The sequence below is a fragment of the Vombatus ursinus genome, unplaced genomic scaffold, assembly GCF_900497805.2.
Source record: "Vombatus ursinus unplaced genomic scaffold, bare-nosed wombat genome assembly UNPS02012958.1, whole genome shotgun sequence".
Classification (NCBI taxonomy): domain Eukaryota; kingdom Metazoa; phylum Chordata; class Mammalia; order Diprotodontia; family Vombatidae; genus Vombatus; species Vombatus ursinus.
In genome coordinates, this window is record NW_020952736.1 from 1,484,867 (window position 1) to 1,499,117 (window position 14,251).

Genomic DNA, 14,251 nt, shown 5'->3' on the forward strand with positions numbered 1-14,251 from the left:
CTTTCTTTCTTTCTTTCTTTCTTTCTTTCTTTCTTTCTTTCTTTCTTCTTTCTTTCTTTCTTCTATCTATCTATCTATCTATCTATCTATTTTTTATTGCCATAGAATAAAATACAATCTCTTCTGTTTGACATTAAAGGTCTTCATGACTTGGCCCTACCTCCCTTTCCAGTCTTCTAATACTTTTCTTCCCTCTCCACACTTTATTGTGTTACTGATTTCTGTTATTGACTTCTGGCCAATGCTACTGGCCTTGCAGTTCCTTGAAAGTAACACTGTGTTTTTTACCTTGGCTGTCCTCCATAACTGAATGTTCTGCCCTCCTAAGTTTTGCCTCAGTTTCTCTGGCTTCCTTTAAGACTCAGTTCAAATGCAGAAAGTCTTTCCTCCCATTCCCAGTTGCTAGTGCCTTCCCTCTGACATTACCTTCTATCCACACAGTATATCTTTTATGTATCTAGTTTTATTTACATGTTATCTGCCCTATTAGAATGCACGCTCCTTGAGGATCTAGTTTACTTTTCCTTGTATCCTCAGGGCTTAGCATAGTGCCTGGCACATAGTAAATACTGAAATGCCTTTTGGCTGATTCACTTTAACCATTCCCTGATATCTCTTCCCTTTCTCTAAACATTTTTTTTGGGGGCTAGGCAATGGGGTTAAGTGACTTGCCAAGGGTCACACAGCTAGTGTTCCGTGTCTGAGGCTGGATTTCTCAGGACCTCCTGAATCCAGGACCGGTGCTCTATCGACTGTGCCACCTAGCTGCCCCCAAACTTTCAAAGAAGGAAATTACATCATCAGTTCTAAAGCCCTCTCTTACCTCTAATATAAATTCTATTCCTAATGATATCAGCTCTCCTTTATCTGTTATGGCCTCCTCTGTATGACCCTGATGAGTTTCAGGCTGTGGACAGAAGAACCAAGTCAGCAGAAGGTTGGGGCATGTTCATGTGTTCAGGTGAGGGTCTGAGAGCCCATGGCCAAATCAAAATGGTTTCCAGATGACTGGTTGTTTGGTATCACTCATGCTGGTGCTCCCTCCAATTAACATGAATAAGCAAGAACAGATTGTGTTGCTCATCCATCTGAGATAGTACATTAGACATGACAGAGACTATGAAGTAGGAGATTTTTGGCAATTTCAATTAGTCAGTTGTCACCAGCCCTTCCTGATCTTTATGTGTGGAGAGAGCCCTGTCTTATCTTTGAGTATAGATAGGGATTCAGCAAGAGGAGCCCCCTACCCGACTCCCAGAACACCTTGACCATTGGAGAAGATAGGAAACATACAGATGACACAGAGACTGAGGCAGAGATGAGAACAGAGCTAGAAATAGTTTGAACTCGTAAGATTGTAGATTTAGAATTGAATGGGACCTTAGAAATCAATTAGTCCAAAGTTCTCATTTTATAGCTGATGAAACAGAAGCCCACAGAGGTGTTTTTTTTCTTTTAAAGTTGATGTTGAGTTAATATGAGCTTTTGAAAGGATCATTCATAGAACAAAAATAATTTACTGAAGGAACTTCTCTACCTATAATAGTTAAAAAAATAACTAGCATGTAAACAATGCTTTGAAGTTTGCCAAGTGCTTTACATGTGTTAATTCATTTGATCCCCAACAACCCTGTGAGGTAGGTGCTGTGATTATCTCTATTTTACAAATGAGGAAATTGAGACACAGAGAGGTTAAGTGACTTGCTCAGGGTCACACAGCTGTTAAGTGTTTGAGGCAAGCATCAAACTCAGCTCTTCCTGACTCCAAGCCTCATGCTCTATCTGCTGTGCCACCTACCTTTCTAATTTATGCAATCTATTATATATATTGTCATATAATGCACCTTGTTTAGGAACTGGCATGTGATTACTTTTGGAATTACTGTCCATATTGAGATTTAGATTTTACATTCAGAATCAAGACTCTCTTCCAAGATACACAGTACTTTGCTAAAAAGTTCTTTTTTATTTTTTAATCTAAACTTAGCAAACACCTCATAAAAATGAATCTTTTCATATACATTGTAGATCAGGAGAGGATTGTATATATATTTCTATTATGTAGTCCTTCCTTCCTTTCCTTCCTTCCTTCCTTCCTTCCTTCCTTCCTTCCTTCCTTCCTTCCTTCCCCACTGAACTGTGGTGAGTACTGATGACTTTCAAATGAACAGACTCCAATGGTGAATTCATTGAAATGAAACCTGGGAAGGGCCTGGAGCACTATGATCTACCATTCCATAGCTATTCTCTCTCCCACTTGGAAAAGTGAAAAAAGGGTTATTTGGTGTACTTTTGAACATGTTATCTAGTTCTTTCTTTGGGGGAATGACATAGAACCTGTGTAGTTGAGTGGAATAAAAGCTAAACTTGGAGTTAGGAGATATGGATTTACATCCCAGGTCCGACATTTACTAACTGTATAATCCTGGCTGAGTTGCTTCCCCTGTTGTTCAGTGAGAAGTACTGGATTTGGTACCAGGAGACCTAGGTTCGAGTCCTGACTCTGCTCTTTATCAGTTATGTGCTTTTATTCAAGTTTCTTAATCTCCTCAGGCTGTTGTTTTCTCATCTGTGACCACGGTGATCACAGAACTTGCATTACATATCTCACAGTACTGCTGATAGGAAAGTACTTCGTTAACCATTGAGGTGCTATAGCAATATGAGCATTATGGTGTTTCCTGAGGGAGTGGCCTTAAGGAAGGTTCCACTTTTTTCATCCTCCCAGAGCACCTCAAGTTCTCTTGTGAACCAGCTCTATCAGGTCAAGGACTGAGTGATGGGAATAGATCAACCAGGTTCCTGAGGAAGAGAGTAAGGCACAAGTCACCTAATTGCCTCCTAAGGAGCTAGTGCCTTGAGGCTCTAGGGTTGGGCCAGGTTCTGGCAAGGAATAAGTTTACCCATCAAAAGGAGAGCCTACAAATTTCAAGTTTGGTGGAGACAAACCAAAACTAATTGGGGGGAAAAGGCACTGAGCTGGGGAGTTGGAGATTAGGGCAGTGGTGAGCTTCATATTTGAACCATTGACCTATTTTGTCGGGAGAACAAAGCCCAGGAAGGCTCCAGATTAATTCACTGACTCTCCTGGGCTCTATAAAAAGGGCCTTTCCAGTCCACTATCTTAGTAGGTTCTTGCTCTTCCTTTGCTTCTCAACTCTGTCGTCTTCCTCCATCCTAACGAAATGCTGAGTCATCAGTTTACCCGGTCGTCTCAGACCAGTAAGGGCTTCAGTGGATGCTCTGCCACGATCTCTGGTCAGAGCCACACCAGCTCTAGGAGATCCAAGTCTGCCTCCCGATCAGGAGGGATGAGCATGGCCACTACCTGTGCCATGATAGGTGGGGGATTTGGCAGCAGAAGCATGTATAACCTGGGAGGAAGCAAGAAAATCTCCTGTAGTGTGGCTGGGCCCAGCTTCTGTGGTGGCCAGAGTGGTGGCTTTGGTGGGAAAGGAATGGGCAGTGGTTTTGGAGGAGGATCCTACAGCTTTGGAGGTAAAACTGGTGGCTTTGGAGGAGGATTCAGCGGTATCAGAGGTGGATCCAGTGGTTTCGGTTGTTCCGGTGGTTTTCCCCTTGGCATTCAAGAAGTGACCATCAACCAGAGTCTCCTGCAGCCCCTCAACGTGAAGCTTGACCCCCAGATTGGGGTGGTGAAGACCCAAGAAAAGGAGCAGATTAAAACCCTAAATAACAAATTTGCTACTTTCATCGACAAGGTGAGTGTTTGTGGCTACGTATTGGTTTGGAGGTAGAGAATGATGGAGCCCACTGAGACTTCTCTTGACCTTGGGCTCAAGAATGTCTTGAAAATTAACACTGTAGGTTTGGTGATCCCTGGGAGGAAGAGACTTGAGTTGGGGTCACCCAACCTCCTTTTTTCTTACTGGGTTACAGGTTCGGTTCTTGGAGCAACAAAACAAGGTTCTAGAGACCAAGTGGAGCCTTTTGCAACAGCAGACAGAGAGCTCCAGCTCCAGTTCCAATAACTTGCAACCATTTTTTGAGTCCTACATCAACTGCCTCCAGTTGCACCTGGATGGGCTGCTAAGGGAAAGGAGCAGCCTGGAGGGAGAACTGAGTATGGTCCAGAACCTGGTGGAGGAATACAAGAAAAAGTGAGTGATGGAGGCAGCCAAAGGAACAGTCACCTGCCCCTGTAATTAATGGGGTGGTCATGGCTCACATCAAATAGTGGATAAGACCCTAAAATGGGGGACGTTTTCTATCCTTATTTCCAAGATCTGTAGGATGCAGGCTAGAAGCAAAGGAGGTTTCAATTTCAAAGCTTTACCCCTTGATGAACTGGCATATTTTCAAGAAGTAGCACTGATGACCACTTGTTAGAGATGTTGAAGGCTCATATTTGAGGTAGTGGTTGTTCTCAGTCACTTCTGAGGGTCCTTCCAACTCTAGGATGTCATAATTTCAAACTGGCGTGAGGGGGAGGCAGTTGGGAGCATTTAAGTAAACAGAGAGGAGAACCAGGCTGGACAGGGACACAGGCTAATGTGTAAAGGAAAATCCTGGCATGAGGGAATGGGCAAGCTTGTGCCTAAGTGTTCGAAAAGGAGATGTAAGAGGCATTAGAGGTCTGTAGTGTGTGTACAATGAACTTTTAAGGCCCCAGTGATTCAAAGGGTCTATCTGTAAGCCTGGTTTTGTCTGAATTACCAGATAATAATCCCATTTAATTTTTGTCGTGTTAGGGGATTGAAAGACAGACCCGAAAACCCAGCCCCAGGACACCGATACAGATGCTAGGATGGACATTTCCTAAGCTAGTGTAGATGCAAATCATACAAAGCTTCACTGAGCTAGGTTTCTTTTCTCCTCTCCTCTCTCTCTCTTAATCTGTCCTCTCTTGTGCTGTCATATCCTCTTGTATTCTCTCTTTTTTTTGACCTGTCCTCTCCTCTCCTGACCTGTCCCCTCTTCTCCTGATCTTTCACCTCTCTTTGTCTTCTCTCCTTTGTCCTCTCCTCTTTTCCCTCTTCTCCTCTCATCCTTTATCTTTTCCTCTCCACTCCTTTCATTTCTCCACCCCTTTCCCTATCTCCTGCAGGTATGAAGATGAGATTAATAAGCGAACCACAGCTGAGAATGATTTTGTGGTGCTGAAAAAGGTAAACTGGGCGACGAGGCTGAGCAGGTCTGGGTTTGTTGTGGGGTTGGGGTGGGTGGTGGTGGTGGTGGTGGGAACATGACTAACTTTTTAGTGCTGGGTTGGGCCCAACTGGACAGAATCCAACAACTTTCACTCAAGGAGCAGACCAAATTCCCATGATGTCACGGGTGAAGCTTCTGGAGTCAATCTGTTGTTTCTCTGTGGTGGTCTCTGGAAAGGACCAGGTGATTCTCTAAAATGGGGAGAAATTACAACAGGGAGACTGGTCCTTCTAGTGCCTCACTCACTCATTCAATAAACGTTTATTAAGCACCTACTTTGTGCCAAGCACTGTACTAAGCGAGTAATGCACATGCTTTGGAAATCTGTTCCTGTGGACCCTTTAAGAACACCGCTGTCTAGCACCATGATTCTGAAAGGGTTAATGTAACTGGTTCTGTCTGTGACTGAGCTACTCCTGGAAAGAGAGGGTCAAGCTCAACTTCTTCCAAATTGCCTTGAGTTTTTCAAAATATAAGTCCCATTTATAATTTTAACTATATAGTCCCAATTATATTTATAATTATAAATATCACATTGGAAGAAATGATCGTGATATACTTTGCAAAGGCTAATTTCAAGATGTTAGGACTTGAGATGTTTTGGACCAGATGATCTTGTAGAAGAGTGGAAGGGCCACTGACTCAGGAGGCAGAGCATCTGAGCTCAAATCTCACTTCAGATACTACATGTGTGACTTTGGGCAAATAAGTAGTTTGATCTTTCTGGACCTCAGTTTCTTCAACTGTAAAATGAAAGGTTGAACTAGATGATCTCTGCAGACCCGTCCAACTCTATAGTCTATGATCCCTAAGGCCCCTTAGAGTTCCATCTTGACTACTTATACATTCTTAAGTAAGTCATTTAATATTCTTGGAACCTCACATTCCTCATCAGCAAAACCAGTGTGAAAATAGACGCACCATCCCTACTAGCATGGACTTGGTATGAGATTCAATCAAATAACCTGTGTGACATCCTAATAATGTGGTTTTGCAATAATTTCTCCTAGGATGTGGATTCTTCCTACATGACCAAAGTGGACCTGGAAGCCAAAGCAGAGAGCCTGTCAGATGAGATCAGCTTCCTGAAGACTCTCTATGAAGCTGTAAGGCTCTGTGTCCTTTCTGCTTTCTCTGGCATTGGGTGGGTGGGTGGGAGAGTAGCTGAGGAATGCTTCCCCCCATAAATTAGATAATGAACCATCCTTATTCTCAACTACAGTCAGGGCTTGCAAGCCACTCATAAACATCTCTAGATGAAAAGAATTGTTAACGCTCCTCCCATATTTCCCCAACTTCTCTCCTTTATAACATGGTGTAATGAAGCCCCGAAGATTTGGGTTCAAGTTCTGCTAGACACTAATTGCACAGCTGTGGGCAACTCCTCTCCTCCTCCCACTGTTGTGAAGAAAGTGTTTCATAAGCCCTAAGGGGCATTAGAAAGGGGTCATTCTTTGTTTCTCTGCTGGAAGTCAATCCTACTCCTATCTATTCTCCATTTCCTGGGTTGCTTTCCGGGTCCCAAGGTTGTGGAAAAAGTGTTTTGTAAGCCCTAAGGGGCTTTAGAAAGGTGAGATAAAAGTACCTTCTCCATCCATTCTTTGTTTTCAGAATAAATACTTTTATTAAGGGGATTTGTTCTATGAAGTTTGGATTCAGTCAAAGGGCGGAACTTGAGGACCTAGAGGGCCAGATGTGGCCTTGAGGCTACAGGTTCCCCACCCCTGGAGAATGTCATGGAGAACTGGAGGGGGGGGGGTGATAAGGCAACTGTTTCCTCTGTGTGCATAGGAGTATTCCAAGGTGCTGTCAGAAACGAGTGACACCTCTGTGATTGTCTCCATGGACAACAACCGAAATCTGGATCCGGACAGCATCATTGCCGAGGCCAAGGCTGTGTTTGAGGAGATGGCCCAAAAAAGCAAGGCTGATGCTGAGGCCCTGTACCAGTCCAAGGTGAGCAAAGCTCCCCCCCACCCCCAAATCTGCTTGAGCCCCACCAATTCTGTTTTTTTGGATCTATTCCCTCTTTAGTCATCATTTCTATGGCTCTTCCTCTTGTTCCACTTTTCAGAGAACACAAGTAATTCAATTCAATTCAACATTTCACTGAAACATGCAATCTCAAAGTTGGAAGGGACCTCAGAGGTCTACCTTTACGAAGGGCTATTGCTCCCTAAAAAAAGAACACTTCCTACAAAATCCCTAACAAGACAGTATCTAGCCTCCATTGGAAGACACAGAATGAAGGGAAACCCACTATTTCCCGAGGCCACCAAATCTACTACTGGATAGCTCTATTTGTAGGAAGTTTTCCTCATCTTTCTGTAACATATACGGACCTTGAAGGTCATCGCGTCCAACTTTTTCATTTTTACAGATGAGGAAACTGAGGTACAGAGAAATTAAGGTCATACAGGCATTCAAGTAACAGAGTTGGGATTTGAATGCAGGTCCTCTGAGTCTAAGTCCCATTCCATTTCAGTACCAAACTGCCTACTGTTCCTAGTTCTGCTCTTTGGGCCAAGCAGAAGAAGCCTCTTCCACATGACAGCCTTGCAAATCCTTGGGGACAGCTAGCATGCTCTCTCTACTGCTCTTTTCAAGGATTCTTTCTTCCCCACCCCCACCCGCAGTTCCTTCCACAGCTCTGAGTTTGGCATGGTCATTCATTCTCTTCACTCTCCTGTGGGTAAGCTCCCACTTGTCACTGTCTTTCCTAAAATAGAGCACCCAGAACTGGACACAATGCTTCACATGTGGCTAAATACAGCAGAAATACCATCTCCCTTGTTTTGGATCCTGGGTCTTTATTAAAGTACACAGCTCCTACTGTGTCCTTTGTTTGTTTGTTTTGGTGAAGCAATTGGGGTTAAGTGACTTGCCCAGGGTCACACGGCTAGTAAGTGTTAAGTGTCTGAGGCTGCTTTGAACTCAGGTCTTCTGACTCCAGGGCCAGTGCTCTATCCACTTCACCACCTAACTGTCCCTGCTGTGTCCTTTGTATACAAAGCTGAAAATCAACAATCCATCTTCAAGGAGCTCATGATCTCATACTATCAGTTTGGAGGGAACAGAATAGTTCCCAACTGTCTACCCCCAACTCCCCACCACTAGTGAATTTCACTGGGAAATTTGGGGGTAAGCTTGGCAGAGGGAAGGGTAATATCTCCCATTAGGGCGCTCAAGATCCATTGTTTCAGATTTTTTTTCCTTTTTCTTTCTTTCTTTCTTTTTTTGGCTAAACAGTGGGGTTAAGTGACTTGCCTAGGGTTACACACCTAGTTAAGTGTTATGTGTCTGAGGTCAGATTTGAACTCAGGTCCTTCTGAATCCAGGGCTATGCTCTATCCACTGAGCCACCCAGCTGCCCCCATTGTTTTAGAGCTTAAGGGGGCAACTATGTGCCTGTATATGTGACCTTCCTACTTTAAATTTCCAGTGTGAACATCCCTGGACCTAATCTGATCAGTTCCTTCTCTGCTTCTCTTTCCTCTTATGTCTGAGTACCTGAAGCTAACTCTTCTTTTCTCTCCCCTCCCCCCTTCAGATTGGGGAGCTGGAGATCACAGCTGGCAAGCATGGGGATGACCTGAGGAATACAAAGAGTGAGATTGCTGAGCTCAGCAGGATGATCCAGAGGCTGCAGGCTCAGATAGAAAGCATTAAGAAGCAGGTAGGGAGCAACTCCTCTCAGGTCTGAGAGGCGATGCGTAAGTAGGGTTCCCTCTCTGACAACCATGGGGCCATAGCCTGGACTCAACAAGCTGGACAGATTTCCCAGGCTCTGGGAAGAACTTTCAGAGGGAGGGATCTCATGCTTGGGGAGATTCTGTGCAATAGCTAGTGGACAACAGTGTATGGTGTAGGGTTAAAGGGGAGCTTGGGTTCCCTGTCACTACTGTTCCCTTTTCTCCTGCCTTCCCTGTGGGACAATGTTCTCATAGCTTTACTAGGATAGGATAGGGTTTCTAGGGCCTGGGACTATGGGTGCCTCTTCTTTTTCCTGAAAAGATGTACAAAGATAGCTTTTCACATGGTCTCTGAAATATACACTCTGGTCAGTCGTCAACAGCTGGAATAGGTAATCCCTGAATGACTATCAAGGCTGGTCCCAAGATGGTGGAGGGAGATCATCCAGCTACATAAGTGATAGATTCTTCCAGAGGGCAGAGGCAAGGGAACAGGAGGGCTGCTGCAAGGACCTCACAGTCCCTTCTCCCTCTCCAAAGAATGCCAGCCTGCAGACGGCCATCGCAGATGCAGAACAACGTGGGGAACTTGCCCTCAAGGATGCCCAGGCTAAGCTGGCTGAGCTCAGGGAAGCCTTGCAGCAAGCCAAGGAGGACCTGGCCCACTTGCTCCAGGAGTACCAGGAGCTGATGAACATCAAGCTGGGCCTGGACATTGAGATTGCCACCTACAAGAAGCTCCTGGAAAGTGAGGAGTGCAGGTGAGAGATATCAGGAAAGGATGCTGGGTTGAAACTCAGCTCTAGAAATCAATCAGTCATCTCTTTATTATCTACATCCTGGATTGCCATCACAATAGCAACAGCTCATGTTTACGTAATATTTTACAAAGTGTTTCCTCCCAACAATCCTAAGAAGTAGAAATATGAGTTTTATACCCCTCATTGTGCAGAAGGGAAAACTGAGTCTCAGAGAGGTTGCCTAAGTGAATGAAGCTAGTAAATATAGGAGTTGGGATTTGGGCCCAAGTCTTCTATCTTCATTTCTATGGTTATTTACATAAATACATATTACTATATGTAATATATGATAGTATATAGTATATCATAATGTATTATAATGTATATATGTATTATTATATACCAAATATACATTAATAAACCACTTTGCCTCTCTCTGGTAAGTTTTAGGAGTCAAGTCTGGCCAATATTTAATTCTTTCCCAGCTAAGTTTTTTGTTCTCCTGATATTTGCTTTTCTTTCTAAACAGAATGTCTGGGGAGTGCCAAAACACTGTATGTATTTGTAAGTATCTTACTCCCTTTCTTTTTTTGATTGAAATAACATTCTCCTTGAGACCACAAAGCTCTGTTACCTTCAGTTAGTTCATTCACAAATCCTCCCCTCAATGCTTTAATTGTTTTTAGCTACTAAGTTCCATCCTTGGCAGGTAGGTTTGGGGCTTTGAGGTGTCCAAAAGGAATCACAGCCTTCTGGTTGACTTCCCAAGTCACACAGGGCAAGATGTCATTGAGGTGAAGACTGAATCTTCTTGAATCTAAGATGAGATTATACTTTTCAAGGCTCACTTGGAATTATCCACCCTTGGTGTGGAGAGATTTGAAAGTACTTTTCTCACTTCCCATTTTTAGGAAGTTTTTGACGATTAGTCCTTTCTAACTGTAGTTCCCCCTATCCATCCCTCTCCAACCCTGATGTCTAGATTTATGTCTGGCTGAGTCCATTTCTGTTTTTATACTGGAGATGTGTATGTATGTGTGGGTCTCTGCATCCTTTCTCAGATCTCAAAGGTGTGTTTCCTCTTTTTTACACTTCTGTCCCAATGAGCACCCTAGTGCTCATGACTTTGGGGCTACTTCTCCAGCCAGCTGTCAGCTCAGGGCATAGGTGACCCCTGATCTATCTTTTCTGCAGCTGTAGTCAGCAACACTAGTACCAGCACTGGTTCTGGAGGCCATTCCAGAGAAGGAAGCAGAGGTGGACAGGGCACTGGAGGAAGCAGCATCTCAGGCTCTGGCTCTGGCAATCGTGGAGACCACACTGTGATTACTGGCCAGAGCTCCCAGTCTGGAAGCAGAAGAGTCACCATTGACCAGAGTTCTGGAGAGAGTGGCAGCTTACGTGCAGCCAGGATTGTCCAGACTACCACCAGCAGCCAACGCTCCATGATCAAGTATTAAGGCTTAGCCTCTGCCCTGGCTCCCTGCTCCCCTCCCTGCCCTCTGGATCAAGAGCAGAGTCTGAGAGATGAGTCTTCTTTGGCCTTGGAACCATCATGCATCTCAGCATCTTGGTGGGCTAAAGCACTGGGGGAGAATTTGATTTTCATGTTCACTTGTCAGGGATATTGCAGAAGAGATTGCTGTTTCATGTATTCATTGGACTAGATGACCTATGTGGTCCTCTCCAAATCTGAGATTTCTGTGATATGAGTTGGGGTTCTTCTATTAGGATTTTGTCTCCACTTCCAACCCTAGCATAGTCCTATATTTGAATGTATACCTTTGCCCTCTCTCTTTTCTATCTTTCTGTTCTTCAATAAACTGCTGCATGATATACTGCATCTTGGTTTTGTGTACATTGTAGAAAACGGGGATCCTTAGTAGTTTTCTAAGCAGGAGAGTAATACCTTGAAACTAGATCAATATGCACAGGGGTTGGAAATAGAGAAAAGGGTGAAGGTACCTGAGTCTGTATTGGATTAAGTGGAATTTCATGACCTTCCTTGAATGGGTTGTGACCAACATCCTTCCCTCTCAATGTGGCGTGTTGAGTCAGGATCGTGTACTTGTAATGTCAGGCTTATCACAATCCTAAATTGATTCATTAGTCTTTTTCAGGGTTTCCCAAGTGGATAATTGTGATAAATTGGTAGCTTTATCGCAAACTTGGAGGACTGCTCCTTCTTTACCCTAGGCTCATAAGCAGTCATTCCTTTTCTGTTCACATCTTTCATTACCAGTGAGCTCCTTCCCTCCCCTTCTCCCTCTTTTATTGTTCAACCCACCCCACCCCATACATTCCACTGATGATCTCAAGTTTTGGGGAGGATATAAAAAGCAGCTCACAACTTATATCTTAGAGAATTTCCTAGGGCAATAAGATGTTAAATGACCTGGACATAGTAACATAATTTGTGTCAGAGATAGGACTGGAACTCAGGTCTTCCTGGCTCCAAGCCCATCATTTTACTATGCTGCACTGCTTCTCAGGCCATGTAAATGGGGGTATTGAACATGCAAATATTTGTACTGGAAAGATAAGGAAGCCACGAATCTGTGTCTGGCAAATGTAACTACTATAGAAAGTTGTTGGCCTAAGATGGGGGGTCACAGGGACTTTGGTGGGAAACCATGCAAAGGATAAAGGTGGGAGGTCTATTCTCATGGCAGAAGATTAGAGGTCCTTGTCCTTTGATCATTAAGGTTTATAGTCAAGCTGTAACTTTTATTAAAAAGAATACCCTGACATGGAAACTTTCCAGGAGTTTTTATGTCCAACTATCGAGCCATAACCTGGGTTCTAGAAGACAAAGTTACTTTCTAAAATCATAAAAACATCCTGAATTGGGGGCAGCTAGGTGGTACAGTGGAAAGAGCTCTGGCCTTGGAGTCAGGAGGACCTGAGCTTAAATCCGGCCTCAGACACGTAACACTTACAAGCTGTGTGACTCTGAGCAAGTCACTTAACCCCGATTGCCTCACCAAAAAGCAGAAAAAAACCCCCAACAAAACAAACAAAAAAAAAAAACCAAGAAAAAATCCTGTATCCCTTAACAAGAGAATTTATGTCACTCTAAATTCTTTATTTCCAGGTAGAGGCTGCATATTAATCTGATGGGTTGCCTGCATGGGGTGGGAGGTTGGACTGGACAACGTCTGATCCAGGCTGTTGTGGTCAGAATTTGTGATTTGGGTAGGGATACCACGAATTCACCTCTGAGGTCCATTCCAGCTGAGCGATTCCATGACTTTTCTCACTCCTTGCTCCATTAACTTCCCAAGCTCTATTTCCTGCAACCCTTCCAATATCCCTGATTGCTTGGCTATGGGGAGCTCAGTTCTGCTGGCTAAGAACTGGTCAGGAGTTAAGATTTAAAAACACATATCCTATTTAAAAACACATATCACTATTATAAATACCCAAATTAACTATAAAGGACATATGAAGAAAGATGCTATCTACATCCAAAGAAAGTATGTATAGAATAATTTTCCATATATATACCTATTTGTATCTAATGGTAGCCATCTCTATGGCAGGGAAGGGGAAGAAAGAAAAAAAGAAATTTAGATGATAATTTTGTTGTATATTTGAAAAGAATAGCAAGTTGTGCATAGTAGATTTGCAGTTTCATGTGCAATTGTTTTTTATTGTACTGTTACAGAAATGCTTGTTTTATTCCATAAATTAAAAATAAAATTGAATAATGAAAAAACCCTCACATATCCTTCCCTTGGCTGACACAGGCACCCAGACATAGACATCAAGGCTATGTCGAGATGGATAGTATTGAGAGCTGAAGGGAGCAGGAGATTCTCAGGGGGAGATGGGTTCATCATCCTTGCCTGGCAAAGGAGGGGGCTCCTTGGCAACAATCATATTCTCCCCGCTTTGGTGCAGGTGGCTGTCGGCTGGAGTTAGTTACATTGAAGCAGGGAAAAGAATAAGAATGTGGCCCTGTCTTGGGGATTGGTATGTTATGGGCTGAATGAGCAAAGTGGGTATTTCAGGAAAGCTTTGTGAGATTCAGGGGGACTGAGGCTGCTTTACTCTATGACCTCCTATCAATTCCTCTGATATTGGGAGTGGAGTTCTATAAGATCCCCACATCCCCAATTTTATTTATATCATAATAATAGCTAACACATATATTGCTTACTACGTGCCAGGCACTGTGTTAAGTAAGCACTTTACAATCATTATCTCATTTGGTCCTCATAAGAATCCTGTGAGGTAGGCGCTATTGTTATTCCCATTTTACAGGTGAGAAAACTGAGGTGGACAGCAGTCACTTGTCCAGGGTCACACAGCTAGTAAGTGTTTGGTTTGAACTCAGGTCCTCTTGACTCCAGGCCTGGCTCTTTATCCACTGCACCATGGAGTTGCTCCATGTCTACATCTGTATCTATCTATCTATCCATCCATCTATCTGTCCATCCATCATTTATCTATCATCTATCTATCTATCTATCTATCTATCTATCTATCTATCTATCTCTATCGATCTACCTACCTATCTATCTATCTTATCTGTCTGTCTGTCTGTTTATCTGTCTGTTTTGTCTGTCTCTCCATCCATCCATCTATCCATCCATCCATCTATCTATCTATCTATCTATCTATCTATCTATCTATCTATCTATC

At 43.4% G+C, this 14,251-nt stretch overlaps 1 protein-coding gene across 1 annotated transcript; it reads left to right on the forward strand.

The window, feature by feature from the left end:
• The first annotated feature begins 3,185 nt into the window (after positions 1–3,185).
• LOC114040327 (keratin, type II cytoskeletal 2 oral-like) lies at positions 3,186–11,064 on the forward strand. Its single transcript, XM_027858402.1, has 9 exons — positions 3,186–3,722; positions 3,901–4,121; positions 5,069–5,129; positions 6,183–6,278; positions 6,964–7,128; positions 8,723–8,848; positions 9,405–9,625; positions 10,134–10,168; positions 10,799–11,064. The coding sequence occupies exons 1-9, from the start codon at positions 3,186–3,188 to the stop codon at positions 11,062–11,064; spliced, it is 1,728 nt and encodes a 575-aa protein (XP_027714203.1).
• The last annotated feature ends 3,187 nt before the right edge of the window (positions 11,065–14,251 follow it).

Bases quoted from the DNA above. Each gene is read 5' to 3' on its own strand.
- LOC114040327 (XM_027858402.1), top strand. From the start codon at position 3,186: ATGCTGAGTCATCAGTTTACCCGGTCGTCTCAGACCAGTAAGGGCTTC. The intron at 7,129-8,722 runs GTGAGCAAAGCT...TCCCCCCTTCAG, and splicing joins AGGCCCTGTACCAGTCCAAG to ATTGGGGAGCTGGAGATCAC. The intron at 10,169-10,798 runs GTAAGTATCTTA...TCTTTTCTGCAG, and splicing joins CCAAAACACTGTATGTATTT to CTGTAGTCAGCAACACTAGT.